This window comes from Oryx dammah, unplaced genomic scaffold (assembly GCF_014754425.2).
Source record: "Oryx dammah isolate SB20612 unplaced genomic scaffold, SCBI_Odam_1.1 HiC_scaffold_2, whole genome shotgun sequence".
Taxonomy (NCBI): domain Eukaryota; kingdom Metazoa; phylum Chordata; class Mammalia; order Artiodactyla; family Bovidae; genus Oryx; species Oryx dammah.
Window position 1 is genome coordinate 173,897,291 of NW_024070186.1, and position 15,684 is coordinate 173,912,974.

A 15,684-nucleotide genomic window follows, 5' to 3' on the forward strand; every position below is an offset into this window, starting at 1 on the left:
GACCTACCCTAGGGCCCTCTCCTAAGATGGGCACACACCTCTCAGCCAAGATGGATCTCGAAGTGAAGGCTTCTGGGAGGAGCAAGACTCATTATGGCCTGGAGTTATCCCCTGACTTGACTCTGAGAAGCCTTTCTGTGCCTGTGTAGTGTCTCCCTTATCCTTTACTCAGTCAGGGTTTTTGCCTCTCTTTGTCCTTGCCATGATTATTCTCTTGAGATGTTCTTAAGAGACAAAGACTGGCTATTTACCCTGTTTCTGTTGTTACTTCCAACAGGGGGCTGGTTGTGAATTCCTCAACCGGAGTCCACGTATCACTTGCCTCAGGAAATGCAAAGAGGAGGCTGACTGATTGTAAATGTCCAACCTGGAGCCCAGTCTATCTCCTACCTCAGAAGGACTCTGCGGGGCCCTCGTGGGTACAACCTCTTCCACTTCTTGTTTGTAGAAAAAGCTTCAGTCTCTTAGGCTTTCCCTGGGTTCCAAAGAGCGAACTGGAGCAGTTAATGATCAGAGAAGGGAGGACAATACGGTCACAGGATTCCTTGTTCCTCCTGAAGAGGTGTAGGTAACAGTCTGATGCATATCTTCGACTTGTTCTACAGAAACTAAGATACCTCCCACCAGCCTGAAGGATGGTGACTGCATGCTGACCACAAGCATGCAGACCCCAGACTGGTTGGAGCCAGAAGGTCCTAAAACACTTCCCTGTTACCTCACTACCAATCAATCAGAAGAAAGTCCACCAGCTGATCACGTATTCTGCAACCTTCACTCCTAATACTGTCTTTAAAAACCCTCATCTGAAAGCTGTTGAGGAGCTTTGGACTTTGAGCACAAACTGCCCATTCTCTTCTCTTGATATGTTGCAATAAGCGTTGCACTTTCCTTCACTACAGCCTGGTGTGGCTTTGCTGTGCTGTGGACCCGAGTTCAGTTCCATAACAGAACTCCCAGCAGAGCTCAGTTAACAACAGACTCCTGAGAGATAATAATGGTAGTGGCTATTTTTAAACCACTTAGTTTTAGGGTGGTTAGTTATGCAGCAGTAGATAAATTTACTTCATAGAGTTTTCAAACACTTAGAACATGGGATCAGCAAACTTTCCTGTGAAGGGCCAGGGAGTAAATATTTTAGATTTGGGGGCCATATAGTCACTGTCAAAACTACTCAGCACTGCTGCTGGGCGCAAAAGCAACCGAGACAGTGACCAGGGTGGCTATGTTCTGATAAAACTTTATTTATACAAACAAGCTGGATTTGGCCCACGGGGGCAGAAAACTGCCTAGATATACAGTATATGATATAAAAGTGTCAGCTATGAGTACATGTGTGTAAGGTCAAGTGTGCATGTCTGTGGTACATGTGAAGCATGATATAAAAGTATATGATATAAAGGTATACTTTGTATGTCTGTGTAGCTGTAACAGCTGATGCTTCAACGACTGCTTCCCACCCCTCCTTCCTGCTTCTATTATGAGGAGAAAGGGGACCATGGGAGAAAATCAAGAGAACAGAGAGAGCTGGCCGGTCCCATCATTTGCATCTGGGCTGAGTTTGGAGGGAAGCCATCGTGGCTGGGCTACTGTAGGGCGGAGTCCAGGGCTTCCTGTTGGCGGAAAGAAAAATGAAGTCAGTCCCCTGGGGGCGGGGCGGGGCGGCGGGGGAGCTGCGGTAAAAATGAAAAAGGAACTCCAGAGCTTTAAGGAGGGGCTGGGGGGTGGTTGTGGGGAGAAAGCTATCCCTCTCTTGCAGCGGGTGGCTTTTCCAGGCAACTTGTAAACATCTGCCTGCTGGTTTCATTTTGATCCCCCACCGTGGGACTCCAGAGGGGCTACTTCCTGCATGACTAACCTCCTTGGCTCAGTTTGCCGGTGGCCAGAAATGCATCAAGTGTTAGCTTGGGAGCCAGCAGATGTGGGTTCAAATCCCCGTCTTCATTTACTTACCAAGTGGCATCGGGGCGTTCAGCCTTCCTTACTCGTATAATGGGGATGCTATTAGCATCACCTCCTAGGACTGTTTGCAACGATCAAATGAGGATTCTGTGCATCTAGCCTTTGACAAGGAGCTTTCCACACAGTAAATGCTCTATAAGGTGACACTCTGAGACAGACCCCATGGGTTCCAGTGCTGGGCTCCAAGATTTGCAGTTTGTCTTCCCTAATCCCCACCAGGGCTGCCTTAAACTCCTGATTTACGGAGTCATAGAAACCTGTTTCTTTCCTTCAAAATTGCTACCTCTATTAGTTATACAGCACTCACTGGCAGGCTTATTTGATAAGTGTCTGTCTCCTACAGCAGACTGAAAGCTGCAGCCAAATGAGATGGTGTCTGCTTTGCTAGCCACTCTGTCCCAAGGGCCAGTACAGGGCCTGGCACACGGTTGGCACTCGATAATCAGTTACTGAATGAGTGAATGGAGATGCAAAACTTCACAATTTGGAATTATCTGGGACCTGTGAAGAAAGCTGAGCGCTGAAGAATTGATGCTTTTGAACTGTAGTGTTGCAGAAGATTCTTGAGAGTCCCTTGGACTGCAAGGAGAGCCAACCAGTCCATCTTAAAGGAGATCAGTCCTGGATGTTGATTGGAAGGACTGATGCTAAAGCTGAAATTCCAATCCTTTGGCCACCTCATTCGAAGAGTTGACTCATTGGAAAAGACCCTGATGCTGGGAGAGATTGGGGGCAGGAGGAGAAGGGGACGACAGAGGATGAGATGGCTGGATGGCATCACCGACCTGATGGACGTGAGTCTGAGTAAACTCCGGGAGTTGGTGATGGACAGGGAGGCCTGGTGTGCTGAGATTCATGGAGTCGCAAAGAGTCGGACACGACTGAGCGACTGAACTGAACTGAACTGTGGGAAGAACAGCTCCTCATTTTTAATCAACGCATGAATTTGAAAGGCTTTCAGTGGGGTTAGGCCATTCTAAAACGGGGTTAGGCAAGGACAGTCTCTTGTGCTAGTTAAGTCAGGCTGGGCTATGCTGCTGAAACCATCAACCCTGATGTTTCCTTTCAGAGGCCCAGCACCACAAAGGTGGATTTCTCACTCAAAGCATGAATCAGGTGTCTGGCAAGAGCAGTTGTTCTCAGTTCCATCTTGTGCTGCTGGCATCTTGATGTGTGGCCTTCACTGCCACTGCAGGGTCATGACCAGTCCCTTCTGCTCCCTACCCGATGGTCAGAGCCAGCCGCTCAGCCCAGTCAACCTGCCAGGGGCACTGGGAGATACTGGGCTGCTCAGGGATGCTCAGCTAGCAGCAGAAGAGTCTCGGCCACACATAGGAAAGGCTCAGACTTCCTGGCCATTCTCATGGGTCTGGGTTTCGTGTGAGGATGTCTGAATGCATTTTGAAGGCTTGGAAAGTGGAGATTCCTACTGATTAGACTGCTTTTGAAAATCAGGTATTTATCAGAGGAAGAAAAATAACCAGTCATCACAAATCCTTTGCTTAAAATATCGCGCAATATTTTCAGTGCAGTTTCTTGCCATACAAGACCCTGAAGGCCCCATCTTAAAATGTCACAACCATTTTTCTCCATGGTTGAAATAATTTTTAAAAATATTGTTATTGGAGTATAGTTGTTTTACATTGTTGTGTTAGTTTGTGTGCAGCAAAGTGAATCCTCTATATGTATACATATATCCCCTCTTTTTCGGATTCCCTCCTCATTTAGGACACCACAGAGCACTGAGTACAGTCCCCTGTGCTCTACTGAAATACGTTTTAATGGTTTCACTTTGATAAGGCTCAACAGCCACCCATCAGAGGCTTAGCTCTGAATTCGAGGAGACCAATAATTAAATAAACCATAAAGATAAACATCTTTTGATAAGGTCCTTAAAAGCTTTTAGTTTGAGTCTGGCACACAGTGGGACTCCTAATATTTTTTTTTTTCCCTGACTTCATTGGAAGATGATTTGATGGACTGCGATTGTTCTTAAGTGCTGGCTCAAAGTCACTGCATCCAAGATGGCAGTGGGGGAGGGGAGACACTGAGACGAAGTGCAGACAAAACCACTGACTATTCAGGAAAAGAGCCAGCATTTGGGGAACGTAGGCTGTGTATGATGTGTGTTTTCTCCAGGCTAGAAGACAAAGAGGATGAGGGAACTGTCCCTTCTATTAAAGAGGCTTTTCTTCGCAAGAAGTTTCAGGGTGACTCTGATGCCTTTTTAAAAAATGTTTCCATATCCCTGGGGTTGTAGATAAAGGGAACTGCTAGTGGCATTAAATCCTGTGCCCGTTTAGTGATATTCTGCCTTGTACATTCCAGTCATAGAGTTCTGTCCTTGGGTTTTATTCCCACACCACCACCTCTACCCTTTCAGGGGCCTATCTCTGTCACAAAGCAAACCTCACAGATACCAGCTGGTGGCTCCACAGTAGCTGGTGGGGAGATCCTATTCTATTGAAAGGTTTCAGAGGAGCCATCTGACCTAAGTCAGTGGTTCACAACCCTGGCTGCGTTCTAGAATCATCCACAGAGCTGTATCCATGCCTGGGCTGCACCTGGGGAGTCTCTGACATCACTGGGCCAGGATGGAGTCCTGAGCGTGGATAATTTTACAAATCCCCTTGTGTAGCCAAGGCCAGGCCTGAGAACTACTAGCCAGAGCTTTCCACCAGGACTCAAATTTCATTTAAGGAATGAAGTGGGGAGAAGGCTTAGAAGATGACACAATTCAGAAGAAAGATACAAGTATGGATGGATCTCTCACTGGATGTCCTCCTTTCTAGGAACATGTACAACAAATATTCACAAGTGCACTCACTCACAGTCCTGTGTGAAAGGAAGCTTGATGATGGGGAGGCAAGGATTCTACCATCAAACCACCAATGCCGAAGTTTGGAACTGGGGAGGCTCTGGGCAGAATGCCTCAGGGTGGCCCCTTCCCTTAAGACATGGATTCACCTTACCACTCCTAGGATACCGTAGCTAACATTTGGTAGTGCTTCTCAACCCCACAGGCATTACTCTGATTCTTCCAATAAGCCAATAAAAGGGATTATCAACCTCATTTTGCAAATGAGGAAATTGATGTTCAGACAAGTTGATGGACTTGCCTAAAAGATTATAGTCAGGGGATGGTAGTAGAGCTGGGACTTCTATCCTAATTGGAGAAGGAAATGGCAACCCACTCCAGTATTCTTGCCTGGAGAATTCCATGGACAAAGGAGCCTGGCAGGCTACAGTACCTAGGGTCGCAAAGAGTCAGACACGACTGAGCAACTCTCATGCACTCACTCAGTTTGAATATTTATGACATTTATTATATGCTAGGCCTCTGGATGGACATAGATTATATAATTATGGAATTATAAGTTCCCCAACTACTTCTCATTTCATTGACACAGTCTTCTGCTATTTGTTTCTAGCATTTCTGTGTCAGAATCTTATTTATTCACTAATACGGATCCTTCTTTCATATTTTGCTCAGGGCTGCTAAATGCCAGGCTCTGTTTCCAGCTTCCCTTGCAGCTAGGAGTGGTCATGTGACACCATTCTGGCCAATGAGATGTCAGGGAAATCTACTGCCTTCCTTAATCCAGGCTCTCTTCTCCATGGCTGAAGTAGCCACTGTGGCAGCTTGACAGAACAGGAATGAGGATAAAAGTGAAAATATCCAGAATGGCAGAGCAAAGAGATGCCTGGGTCCCTGATTCCCTGAACTCCTGGCTGCCTACCTCCAGGCTTCTAGATGATGAGGAAAAATAAGTTAAGTCACTATAGGTTAAGTTTTTATAGGTTAAGTTTTTATAGGTTGTGGCCAAATGTCTCCCTAAGTGATAGTTTCCCAACATGCTTTTTATCACTGTTGTTTTTTCCTTTACAGTTGAACACACCACCCAAAAGTTCAACATCAGCCAGCATCTGACTGAAGCTGAAGCTTAATCATGAGGGGACACTGAATGAGTGTCAGTTGCATTACTTTTGAGACCTACAGCATGCTGTCACCTGAGTCAGCATTTTCATTTTCCAGCTTCCATTTGCTTTTACGAGATAAGGGCAAATGCAGGAACACAAACAACTGTGTAAACATGCCCCCCAAAAGATGGTAACACTGCCACAACTCAGCCCACTCTCACTGCGCTTCAGCAGATGAGGGAAACCTGGATTCACTGTGGGAAGGTGGTTTCTATCAAAGTCTGGCTGTCTGAAGGTCAAATGCATAGAAGTCAAGGCTGCCTGTTTACTGCACTGGCAGCCCCTCTTTACCTTTTTTTTTTTTTTTTTTTTTTGAGCTTCCAAATCATTCGGGTATTGCTGAGCTACAAGCTACCACTAACTCAGCAGCTTAAAACAATGTGTTCAATTTTGCTTGGTGGCTATAGGCCAGTTGGGCAGTCTTGCTGATCTGGGCTGGTCTTGGCTGGGCTCGGCTGGTCAAGCGCTTCAGTCATTCTGTTGTCTGCTTGGTTGTGGGTGGGAAGGGAAAGCTCATCTGGAATGGCCTCCATCACATCTTGAAGGTGGCGGTCACCTCTGGCAAAAGGGCTACATGGTCCCTCATTCCCCAGCAGGCCAGTCGTTCACATGTTCCAAGAGAACAATTGGAACCAGATAGGCCTAGGCTGGGATTTAGCAAAATGCCCTTTCTACCACATTCTACTGACTAAAGTCACAAAGCTGTTTCAGTTTCAAGGGGTGGGTGAAAAGGCTTCCTTCTGGATGGCAGAGAATGCAAAGTCACTTTGCCAGGGGCAGAGGGATAGGGAGGTTTGGAGAACAGGGGTGACTTTTATAAGCAGGCTACCATGGTACCCGAGTCAGAGCTTTCCCTAGAGGGGAACACCACGGGCATCAAGGAGTAGGAGGAACAAAATCTGGGAGCAGAAATATGGTCAGGTGGACCCTGCTGAGGAGGAAGAATGAGCCCAAAGGGAGCAGACAAAGAGGTTGGAGACAGATCAAAGGGAAATTCCATTCAATAATTAGTTCCACACTGACAAACACTGGGTGCTGAATATGTGGCAAGTCCTTTATAGACACCGTCAAGTTAATCTCACTCACTCCTATTATTAATCCCATTTTACAGATGAGGGAATTGAGGTTCAGACAGGATTGGGTAACTTGCAGACACACAGAGGAGAAGAACAAGACGCAAGACTTGAAGACAGCCCTCTTGAAGATAAAGCACTGGCCCGAACACGAAACTGGTCTGTCTTCAAAGTAACTTGTGTCTCTGTCCCCACCCCTCTGCCTGGCTTGGACCACGGCAGCATCAGATGACTTCCAGCCAGCATTTTTTGTAAGAGGCCAAAGAGTAATTCTTTTCAGCGCTGTGTTGCAATTATTCACCCTGCTGATGGAGAATGGAAGCAGCCAGAGATGGTATGTACATGAATGTATATGGCCGTGTTCCCATAAAACTTTATTTATAAAAATAGATGAATTGCCACCCTCTTCATTCTCCGCCTTGCAATTCAGAGTGGGTCAAACTCAAATGTGACCCTGCCATTCCTTCCTAAGGTGGATTGCCAGTATCTTGGGGGTCAGTCCAGACTTTCAGTGTGGTTTCCAACCTTGCAATCAAAGTGCTGTGCCTGCATCAGCAGCATAGCCATCATCTGTGAGGAAAGTGGGCTTTCAGGTTGCACCCAGACCTGTGGAATTAAGAACTTACATTCAAACAAGATGCCTAGGTGGTTTGCACAGTGCAGTTTGAGAAGCTCAGGCTTCCGGAACCCCTCTGGCTTGGTGCCTTCCTACCTCTCCCACCTCATCCTTTTGCCACCGGAGCCCCCTTGCTCCCACCCACCCTCACTTTCCAGCCAAACTGACTGCTCTTGTCACCTCTGTGTCTGAAGCTTTGCTCTCCAGCCCAACTCCCTTTAATCAGCGAATTCCTGTCTATCTTTGGATCTCCACTGCAAATCGCTTCCTTCAAGCAGCCCTCCCTGAAACTACTTCTGTGCATCCAGGCCCTCCTCCCACCTAGCACCCACCACACTGCATGGAAATGACTTCTTTAACTGACTGCCTCTTGCGGCGTCTTGTGAATTCATGAGAGAGACCCTATCTGTTACCTCTGTGTGTCCTCACCCCCTGGGGACAGGAGCCACCCAAGAACGAACTGCTGAAAACTAATCAAAACACACCCCTTTCCCTTAGGCAAGTGTTCCACACAACCGCTGTTTAACTAGCCAACTTCCACCTGGTTCTAAAGACTTTGAAGAGTCCTAGCGGCCTCTGAGATTCCATCTCTCACAAAGCCTTGTGGTTTTTCTTATTAGCTAATGTTTACCATTTGGAGAGGGCCTGGGGCAGGGGGGCTAAGAAATTTCTGGGCAAAATTCTTAAGCTACAAATTAGCCACAGGCCAAGACTTGAGTTGTGTTTGGTGTGTGAGAGCCAAACTGAGGGTAGAGGCGGGTGGAGGTGGGAGGCAGAGAGGAAGGGCAGGGCCAGAAGCTTCTTGCTAAAAAAATGACTTGAAGGCAAGACCCCAAGCCATGAACTGGCATCCTTCCCCACCCATGCACGATGTCAATTCTGTACAATGATCCCATCTTTGCTGTGTGGAAAAGCATCCCATACACCCACTCGCTGAAAGCAGGTGGCCTGTGTAAGGAATCACAAGCTATTATAGCCACACGCTGCCCTCCCAGAATATGAGAACTCTCTCTAAATCTGATGTTCAATCCAGAGGTTTCTATAAGTTCCTTTATTAATAAAGCAAAGTATGAAAGAACAAGGTCCCCAATGACCCACATGATTAAAAGTGCAAATTTACTTCAACCTGAAATAGAAAACAAATGGCTGGCCTCGACAGTTTGGACCATGGGAATTTGGTGTGACTAAAGCACCTTTTAATCACACAACTGTAGCAGCTGAACCATATTTGATCACCTTTTTGGTCTCTGTTATTGGAACAAAACATATGCTGTGACCGCAGCCGATAGACAGCATCATAATACACAGTTTAGGGTCAAAATCCACACTAAAAATAACAGTAAAATAATAGGAATGTTTTAAAGTCAAGTGACTGAATCAAGGCACTTTAAAAATAAAAGTAAACGGTGCTCACAATATTCCTGAATATCTGATACTTAAAAAACGAGATTACGTGTATTTTAGCTGCGCGTTTTAGTCCATTCTCTCTGTACAGATGATCACATATATCTTCATCCTCTCCCAACTTATACTTGCTCTATTCCCACCAAATCATGTGCTATGAAAGTATAAAAAGAATAAACAGTAGTGTCTAAGAAACAGACAAGCAGTTTTTTTTTTAAAAATTAACAAATGCCACAATGATAACACTGAACTTTTTTTCCTCCCAAGGGATGATGGAAATGTCCATGAGGTTTATTTTTTCCACCACTGGGGAGGGATAATAATAATCTTCCTCCCTGTGTATATATATGATAAATTAAATCATCATCAAGATCAAAAACCACATTTTATAGAAAAAGTGACTTATTTCTTGAGGCTAAAGGAAACACTTTGGAAGGCTATTAGTTTAATTCTTCCAGCTAGGATGTCAGTTTTGGTGGGAGCCGTTGAGTCAGAAAGAGAAACATCTGATCAAAACAGTGCTCTTAACAGTGGGGCTGGTAACAAGCCTGAGAAGCTTGGTAGGGAGGCCCCGGCATTTTTCTCTGGTGTTCACGGCCACCAACTATCATCCCAAAGGCTAGGAAACTACTGAAAAACAAAATCTAATTTAAAAATAAGAATAACACACAAATAAAGAAGAAACAAGTTATTCTACAATCCTTCCTGATTACTCATCTGCAGACTCTGATAGAGCCAAGGAATTCAGGCCCAACTCACCACGAAGGAAATGCTAAGAGCTGGCCCCCAGGGGCCTGACGTCCAGTCTGACTCTTTCAGCTCTAGGATGGAGAATCCTCCTGGGAATTGAAAGTTAAGTGTTACCTGTGGCCGTACTAATTTGGGGGATTTGTTTCTACAATAAAGCTTAGTTCTGAGAGAGAAAGTAGACTTGAAATATCACCCCCAACCACATATTACATCATACCCATAACAATAAATATAACCTTATTCATACTTGAGGGGTTAACTGTGTAAGGCAGGGGTCGCAAACTGGTAGCCCCCAGGCTCATCCAAATGTATTTTTGGCCCACATGTGTTTTGGATTTTTTTTTACTATGTTGTTTAAAAATCAGAAAGCTTCCTTTTTCAAAAACAATCCTTTTTTTTTTTTTTAATTTCCAGCCCCACTCTACCCTCTTCCCTGCATAGAACTGAGCAATATGCCCCTGAAGATGGGCAGAGTACCCCCCAACCCACCCCTCCCCTATTTACCTGCCTGTCTTGCTTCTGCAGGCTGCTGAGTTTGCGACCCCTGCTTTGAAATAGCACATATCTAAACAACGAGTTTCCTAACCCAAACCTCTCTCACACCCTCATGTGATTTCACCCCATGGAGTGAAATCTTCTGCCCAGCTCTTCCTTTCACATCCATCTTAAGTCCTCCTTCCTGAAATCTTCAGATTTCTCTTTGTTCGCTCATATTTTCCCTTCTTTCAGCTTCAGTTTCATTTTGAAAAAAAAAAAAAATCCGGTCTCTCAGCCCACAAGCATTTCGACATGGCTCCCAAGACTGGTCAGTGGGAGTTACCGAAGTGTGTCTTACGGCAAAAAGGCTGAATCATCTCCCCAAAACATTTTCTTCAGACACTGGCTGGACAGTTAATCTTTTTTCTCAGAGCATGAACAATTTTGAGCCTTCTGGAATGAGAATATTTGCGTATATGAATCTCCAGTACCAAGTATACACCAAAAATGTATATATTTCAGATCAAGGACATGATGGAGCCCTAATAAAATACAAAATTGAGCTTAATTTAAGTGCCATGGGCAACCATCACGAACCTGGCTAATATGCCATATTATTTCATTTGTACACAGTACATGTTTTGGATTACTAAACATTGATCAAAATTGATCGAAATCTCCAAGGTTTTGGTTACCATGTACAGAGAAGAATTGCTCAGCATGGCATTTAAATAAAACATTAATAGTTTAAAAATTCACAAACACAATGCCCCATTAATTAAAAAAAATAAAATTTAAAAATCTTGAGGATGGATGAGGCTTTGGGTAATTAACCTAAAAAAAAAAAAAAAAACAAAGAAACTACAAGAACAGTAAGTATGTTACTAGATTCAAACATCAAAATGCTATTCAAAAAAGGAACCTATCAACTTAACTAGAAATATTTGGAAAATTTAGCTTTTAAAGCTTTATAATCCCCCCCTCCCAATAGCCTCGCTTTCCCCTATTCCAACTACAGGGGAAATTGTAGCTGAGTATGGAAACATTATAAATATATATTTATATAAAGATCTACTTACTCTTGAAATTTATTTAAAAAGTAATTTAAAAAAAAACACTGTGCAGTTTATATCTTTGCAGGAAGTTGGTAGACTGATTCCTTTGCTAAATGCAGTACCTTACGACCTAACACTGACCTCAAAAACTAGGAATGACTTTGTGGTATCGAGGGGAAATGTCCCCAACGCAACCCCAAAGGGACAGCACATTTGCAACTGTTTCTCTTGCAGTCCAAGGTTGCAAAGGACTAAGAAATCTCTGCAGTTCTGATGAGAAGGATTCCCTATAAGTCAGCTATTCACAACTATTTTCCCACAGTGGCCAAGTAGGGCCCCTAAAAAGTTTTAAAAGTTCCCTCCAAATAGCTCAGAAATTAAACAATGGCCCAATTCATGTGACTACTTCTGTCTTCCAAGTTTTACCTTTAAAAATCTCTGTTAAAAAAAAAAAAGTTAAAAAACCTAAAGTGTATCACTGGGACTGGTTATATTTTCTACTCAGCAGATGATGGCCCATTCTAAACTTCAAGTGAATTTTATGTTGACTGATGCAATTGAGAGCTATTAGAAAATTGGGAGGACAGAGGGATTTCAGAATGGATAAGCTGCAAAATACACTCAGCCTGGTGATGTTTATGCCCAAAGAAAAGAAAGAGCATCCAGCTGACAAGGGCTGTCTCCCTCCATCTCCCCCTAGCTTGCCTTCCGCTGCTGTCTTCGTCCTGTCGACGGACTGGGAAATAACTGATCTTTAAGCACAGAGCCCAGAGATGCCGAACTCTAAGTGAAATGCACCGCAAGACCTGTGCTGAACCAACTGCTTCTCAAAGGTGGCCTTCAGGCCACTAAAAGGCTGCTTGGGCAATCAGAGCAAAATGTCCCAACCACGAAGGATCACTGAGATTGGTTGAGAGCAGGCACTGCCTCTTCACCATCTCATTAAACTCAGAAAGAAAAGGAGTTTGCTAAAAAGAATTGAAAACAAAAATGAACAAACAAAAAAGGTTTCTCTCCCTAGCCAGCAGCAAGCCCTGGCGAGACACCTTGCTAGGCAGAGTGAGCTTCATCTTTTTCGAGACTCAACATGTTTTCTGCCCTCACCAGTGCTGTCTGAAGCATTGTCACTCTGCCCTGAGGATGGCTCACAGCAGGGGCTGATGAGTGCTCATCCCGGCGCCTGCCTGCAGCGGTGTTGAGCAAGCCTGCTCTTCAAGACTGCACCTCCCTTCATAGCAAATATAACTGGCCTCCCTTTCAGATGCCACACATGGCACTAGCAATTACCCCCAAATGAAAGAACTGATCAATATAGTGCTGTTTGCTCTGAAAGTTTCACTAACCAGTTCTTGACTGCCGCTCAACACCTGTGACTTAATTCTTCACAATCCTGTCAAACACCCTTGATGGGACCCTTTAAAAATACCTTAATATTTATCTGAACAGTGGAAACTCTACCTCAGAACATGAGCCCCTGCAATAGAATTACAGTTTCAGTTGTAGAGAAAGGTTCAGATTTTTAAAAAGACAGCCAGGAAACCAGGACCTACCAAGTAGTTATGTCAAAAACAAAACAAAACAAAACAAAACATTAGCTTCTTTAAATTGGGCAAGAGAGATCTTCTAAACAACTGGCAGAGGGAACTTTTTCTGCAGCTAGTTCTTGCTTTACTGAACCTCCCTAAAAGCTAAATCCTTCTACAGGATCATTCCCCACAAACCAACATTTGGACCAACTCTCAGTTGCCAATGGTGGCTGTCTTTCCATAGCTCGTCCAGGACACTCTGGTGGGTGTGAAGATGCCATGATTATCTGGATGGTGGAGCCGGGGTGATGTTTAAGCTGCCAGATGCCACGTTCTGAATATTCCAACCCCTTCTGCAGGTCATCTTCCTTGCTTTAAACAGGCTTCACTGCCATCCCCTCCCCACCTGTGGAGTGGGGCTGCAGGAGCACTGGGCCAGGTGGGGGCTCTAACAGGGTTTATGGTTCATCTTCAGGGAACCCTTGGGTGCGCTGACTCCGGGGTGGCGGGCACCTGACAAGGTAGCGGGGACCGCCATAGGCGCGGAGAAGCTGGGGCAGCCTTCGCCACGTGGACAGCAACCGCGCCGCTGTGAGTTCCCGAACCTGCCGGTCGAAAGCCGCCAGGAGGTCAACTGGGGCAGCTTCACGCAGTACCTTGGGTAGCGGGCCCACCTCGGTGGCCGCCCCTCCAGGGCCCAGGACGCAGTGGAAGAGCGTCCGGCGTCGCAGCAGGCAGTCCCTGAGGAACTGCACTAGCTCCTCCAAGCGGTCGCCCAGGTGCGCCTCGTCCCAGCCTGGTGCCGGACCCCCCTCGCGCTGCAGCACCGCCAGCAGCGCCGACTTGAGCACGTACGAGGAGAGGATGCGTCCCCACTGCGCGGCGGCCGTCGGGTCCAGCCCGCGGGCGCCCAGGTCTCGCAGAGCTTTAAGCAACTGCAGGCACTTGAGGTAGCAGGCACCTGGAGGGGCCCTTTCCTGCAGCCAACTCAGCAGCTTCTGCTCCTGGCGCGCTGTGTTCACCCCCCACAGGGCATCGGCACGCAGGCCTCCCGGGAGCTCCGACAGGGGCCCGGCAGGTGAGGGTGGCGGTGGTGGCGCCACCAGAAAGACGCTGTCGCCCAAATGGACGGCAGGGATGAGTCGCACGGCCATGGAAAGGCGGCAGCAGCCGTAATCGGTGCGGCAGGGCAAGATGTGTAGGGTGGGCGGCTGCTCCAGACCGCCCGGGGTCAGGCTGACCCGACAACGCCCCTCCAGGCTGTAGCGCACGGTGGCCAGGGAGCGCTGCAGGTGCGCCTGGAACCAGCGCAGTACCAGCGTGGCCGAAAGGAGGCGCCGCCCGCGGACATCCACGCAGAAGCCGTCGGAGAAGGGTTTGCAGTCCCGGAGCCAGTGGCCGCCGGAAGCCCCTGGCGGCGCCTTGAGTGCACACACGAAGCAGCCGTGAAAGGCTGGAGCCAGCTCGGGCTCTGCGCCCAGGCTCCGCGGCTCCAGCGCCACCAGGGGAGGGAGGCGCAGCGGCACGAGCACGTCGAAGCCGTCGGGCCGGCGGATTTTATGCTGCTCGTAGGCGCTCCCTACTTGGATGAAGTCTCCGCGGAAGGCCAAGGCCAGCGCTCCCCCGGGGATGGGGCCTGGGGATCCTCGGGCACGGCCAGCCCGCACCAACTCGCCCACGATGCGGCTCACGTGTGCCTTGCTGTGGCCCAGCACGTGCGGCGACAGGCGCACCTCGTGTTCGTAGTAACTCTCCAGCAAGATGTCTAGGCTGGGCTCGGGGAACTGTTTAGCCGAGAAGGCAGAGTGGCCCCCCATGCGGGGAGGCCCGGGCAGAAAGCGCTGCCGGACAGCGTGGCGACAGCGCAGGAGGATGTATCCAAGGAGGAGGAGGACCGCCACCTTGAGCAGCGGGAAGCCGCCATCCGCGCCGTCGGGGGGCTCGGTTCGGGCGCCCGCGTTTCCCCGCAGGACATGGTAGAGGCACACGAGGGCGGTGCACAGGCCGGTCACCAGGGGCCAGAAGACGCGCAAATTGAGAGTGTAGTGCACCGACATGCCGGGCGCCGGGGGCAGCGACGGCGGAACAGCCCAGGGCGCGAGCCCCGGCGGCGCCCCCGGCCCAGCATGCGCGCAGCGCCCGGGCAGCCCCACTGTCCCGGTCTCCTTCGCTTCCGCGGCGGCTCCCCCGTCGCCGGGCGGGGGAAAGCCGCCCTCCAGCTCGGCCTCCTCTCCCAGCTCAAGCGCTCCTTCCAGCAGCGGCCGGCCCCGCCCGCCCCGGCTCCCGGCCGCGCCCTGTGCCGACTGCGCACGGCGTCCGGCCCGGCGGCCCTCCCCGCCCCGCGCCCCAGCACGCCGCCCGCGGCCAGCTTCTGGTCCCGCCGCGCTCGCCGCCTACCCGGGGCTGCCCTCCCGGAGCTGCGGGGCACCCACCCGGAGGTCCCTCGCCGCTCCCCTCCGCGCTTGTTCCCGTTACTCGGCCCCAGGAGTTTCCTCTTCCGAGGGGAGGCGAGACCGCGCCAGCTAGCGGGGAGGAAATGCCGGAGTCTGGAAGCCGCGCGCCGAGCCGGCGGGCGGGGTCGGCCCCCTCCAGGGCCTCCGCCTTCAAGCGACGCGGGGCGGCGGGAGGGACTTCAGGACGCGCGGGCAGCTGGCCTCCCCGGTCCTCCCTCCCCGAAGGCAGATAGAAAGGCTCTGATTGCGGGGCGGTGGCCTGTCCAGGGAGCTTTCTGGAGTTGTGTTCACACAGAGTTGCGCTGAGACGTTGAAAGGAAGGAGGGGGAGACTGCGCAGAGGAGCCCGTCGACCCCCCGCCCTCCCCCGAAACCGCCCCCCTCACCCCAG

General features: G+C 48.7%; 1 protein-coding gene across 1 annotated transcript; it reads right to left on the reverse strand.

Annotated features, from left to right (window-relative positions):
- Nucleotides 1–8,660: 8,660 nt before the first annotated feature.
- ITPRIPL2 (ITPRIP like 2) lies at nt 8,661–15,388 on the reverse strand. Its single transcript, XM_040257055.1, has one exon. The coding sequence runs from the start codon at nt 14,896–14,898 to the stop codon at nt 13,300–13,302; it is 1,599 nt and encodes a 532-aa protein (XP_040112989.1). The 5' UTR covers nt 14,899–15,388; the 3' UTR covers nt 8,661–13,299.
- Between the last annotated feature and the right edge of the window lie 296 nt (nt 15,389–15,684).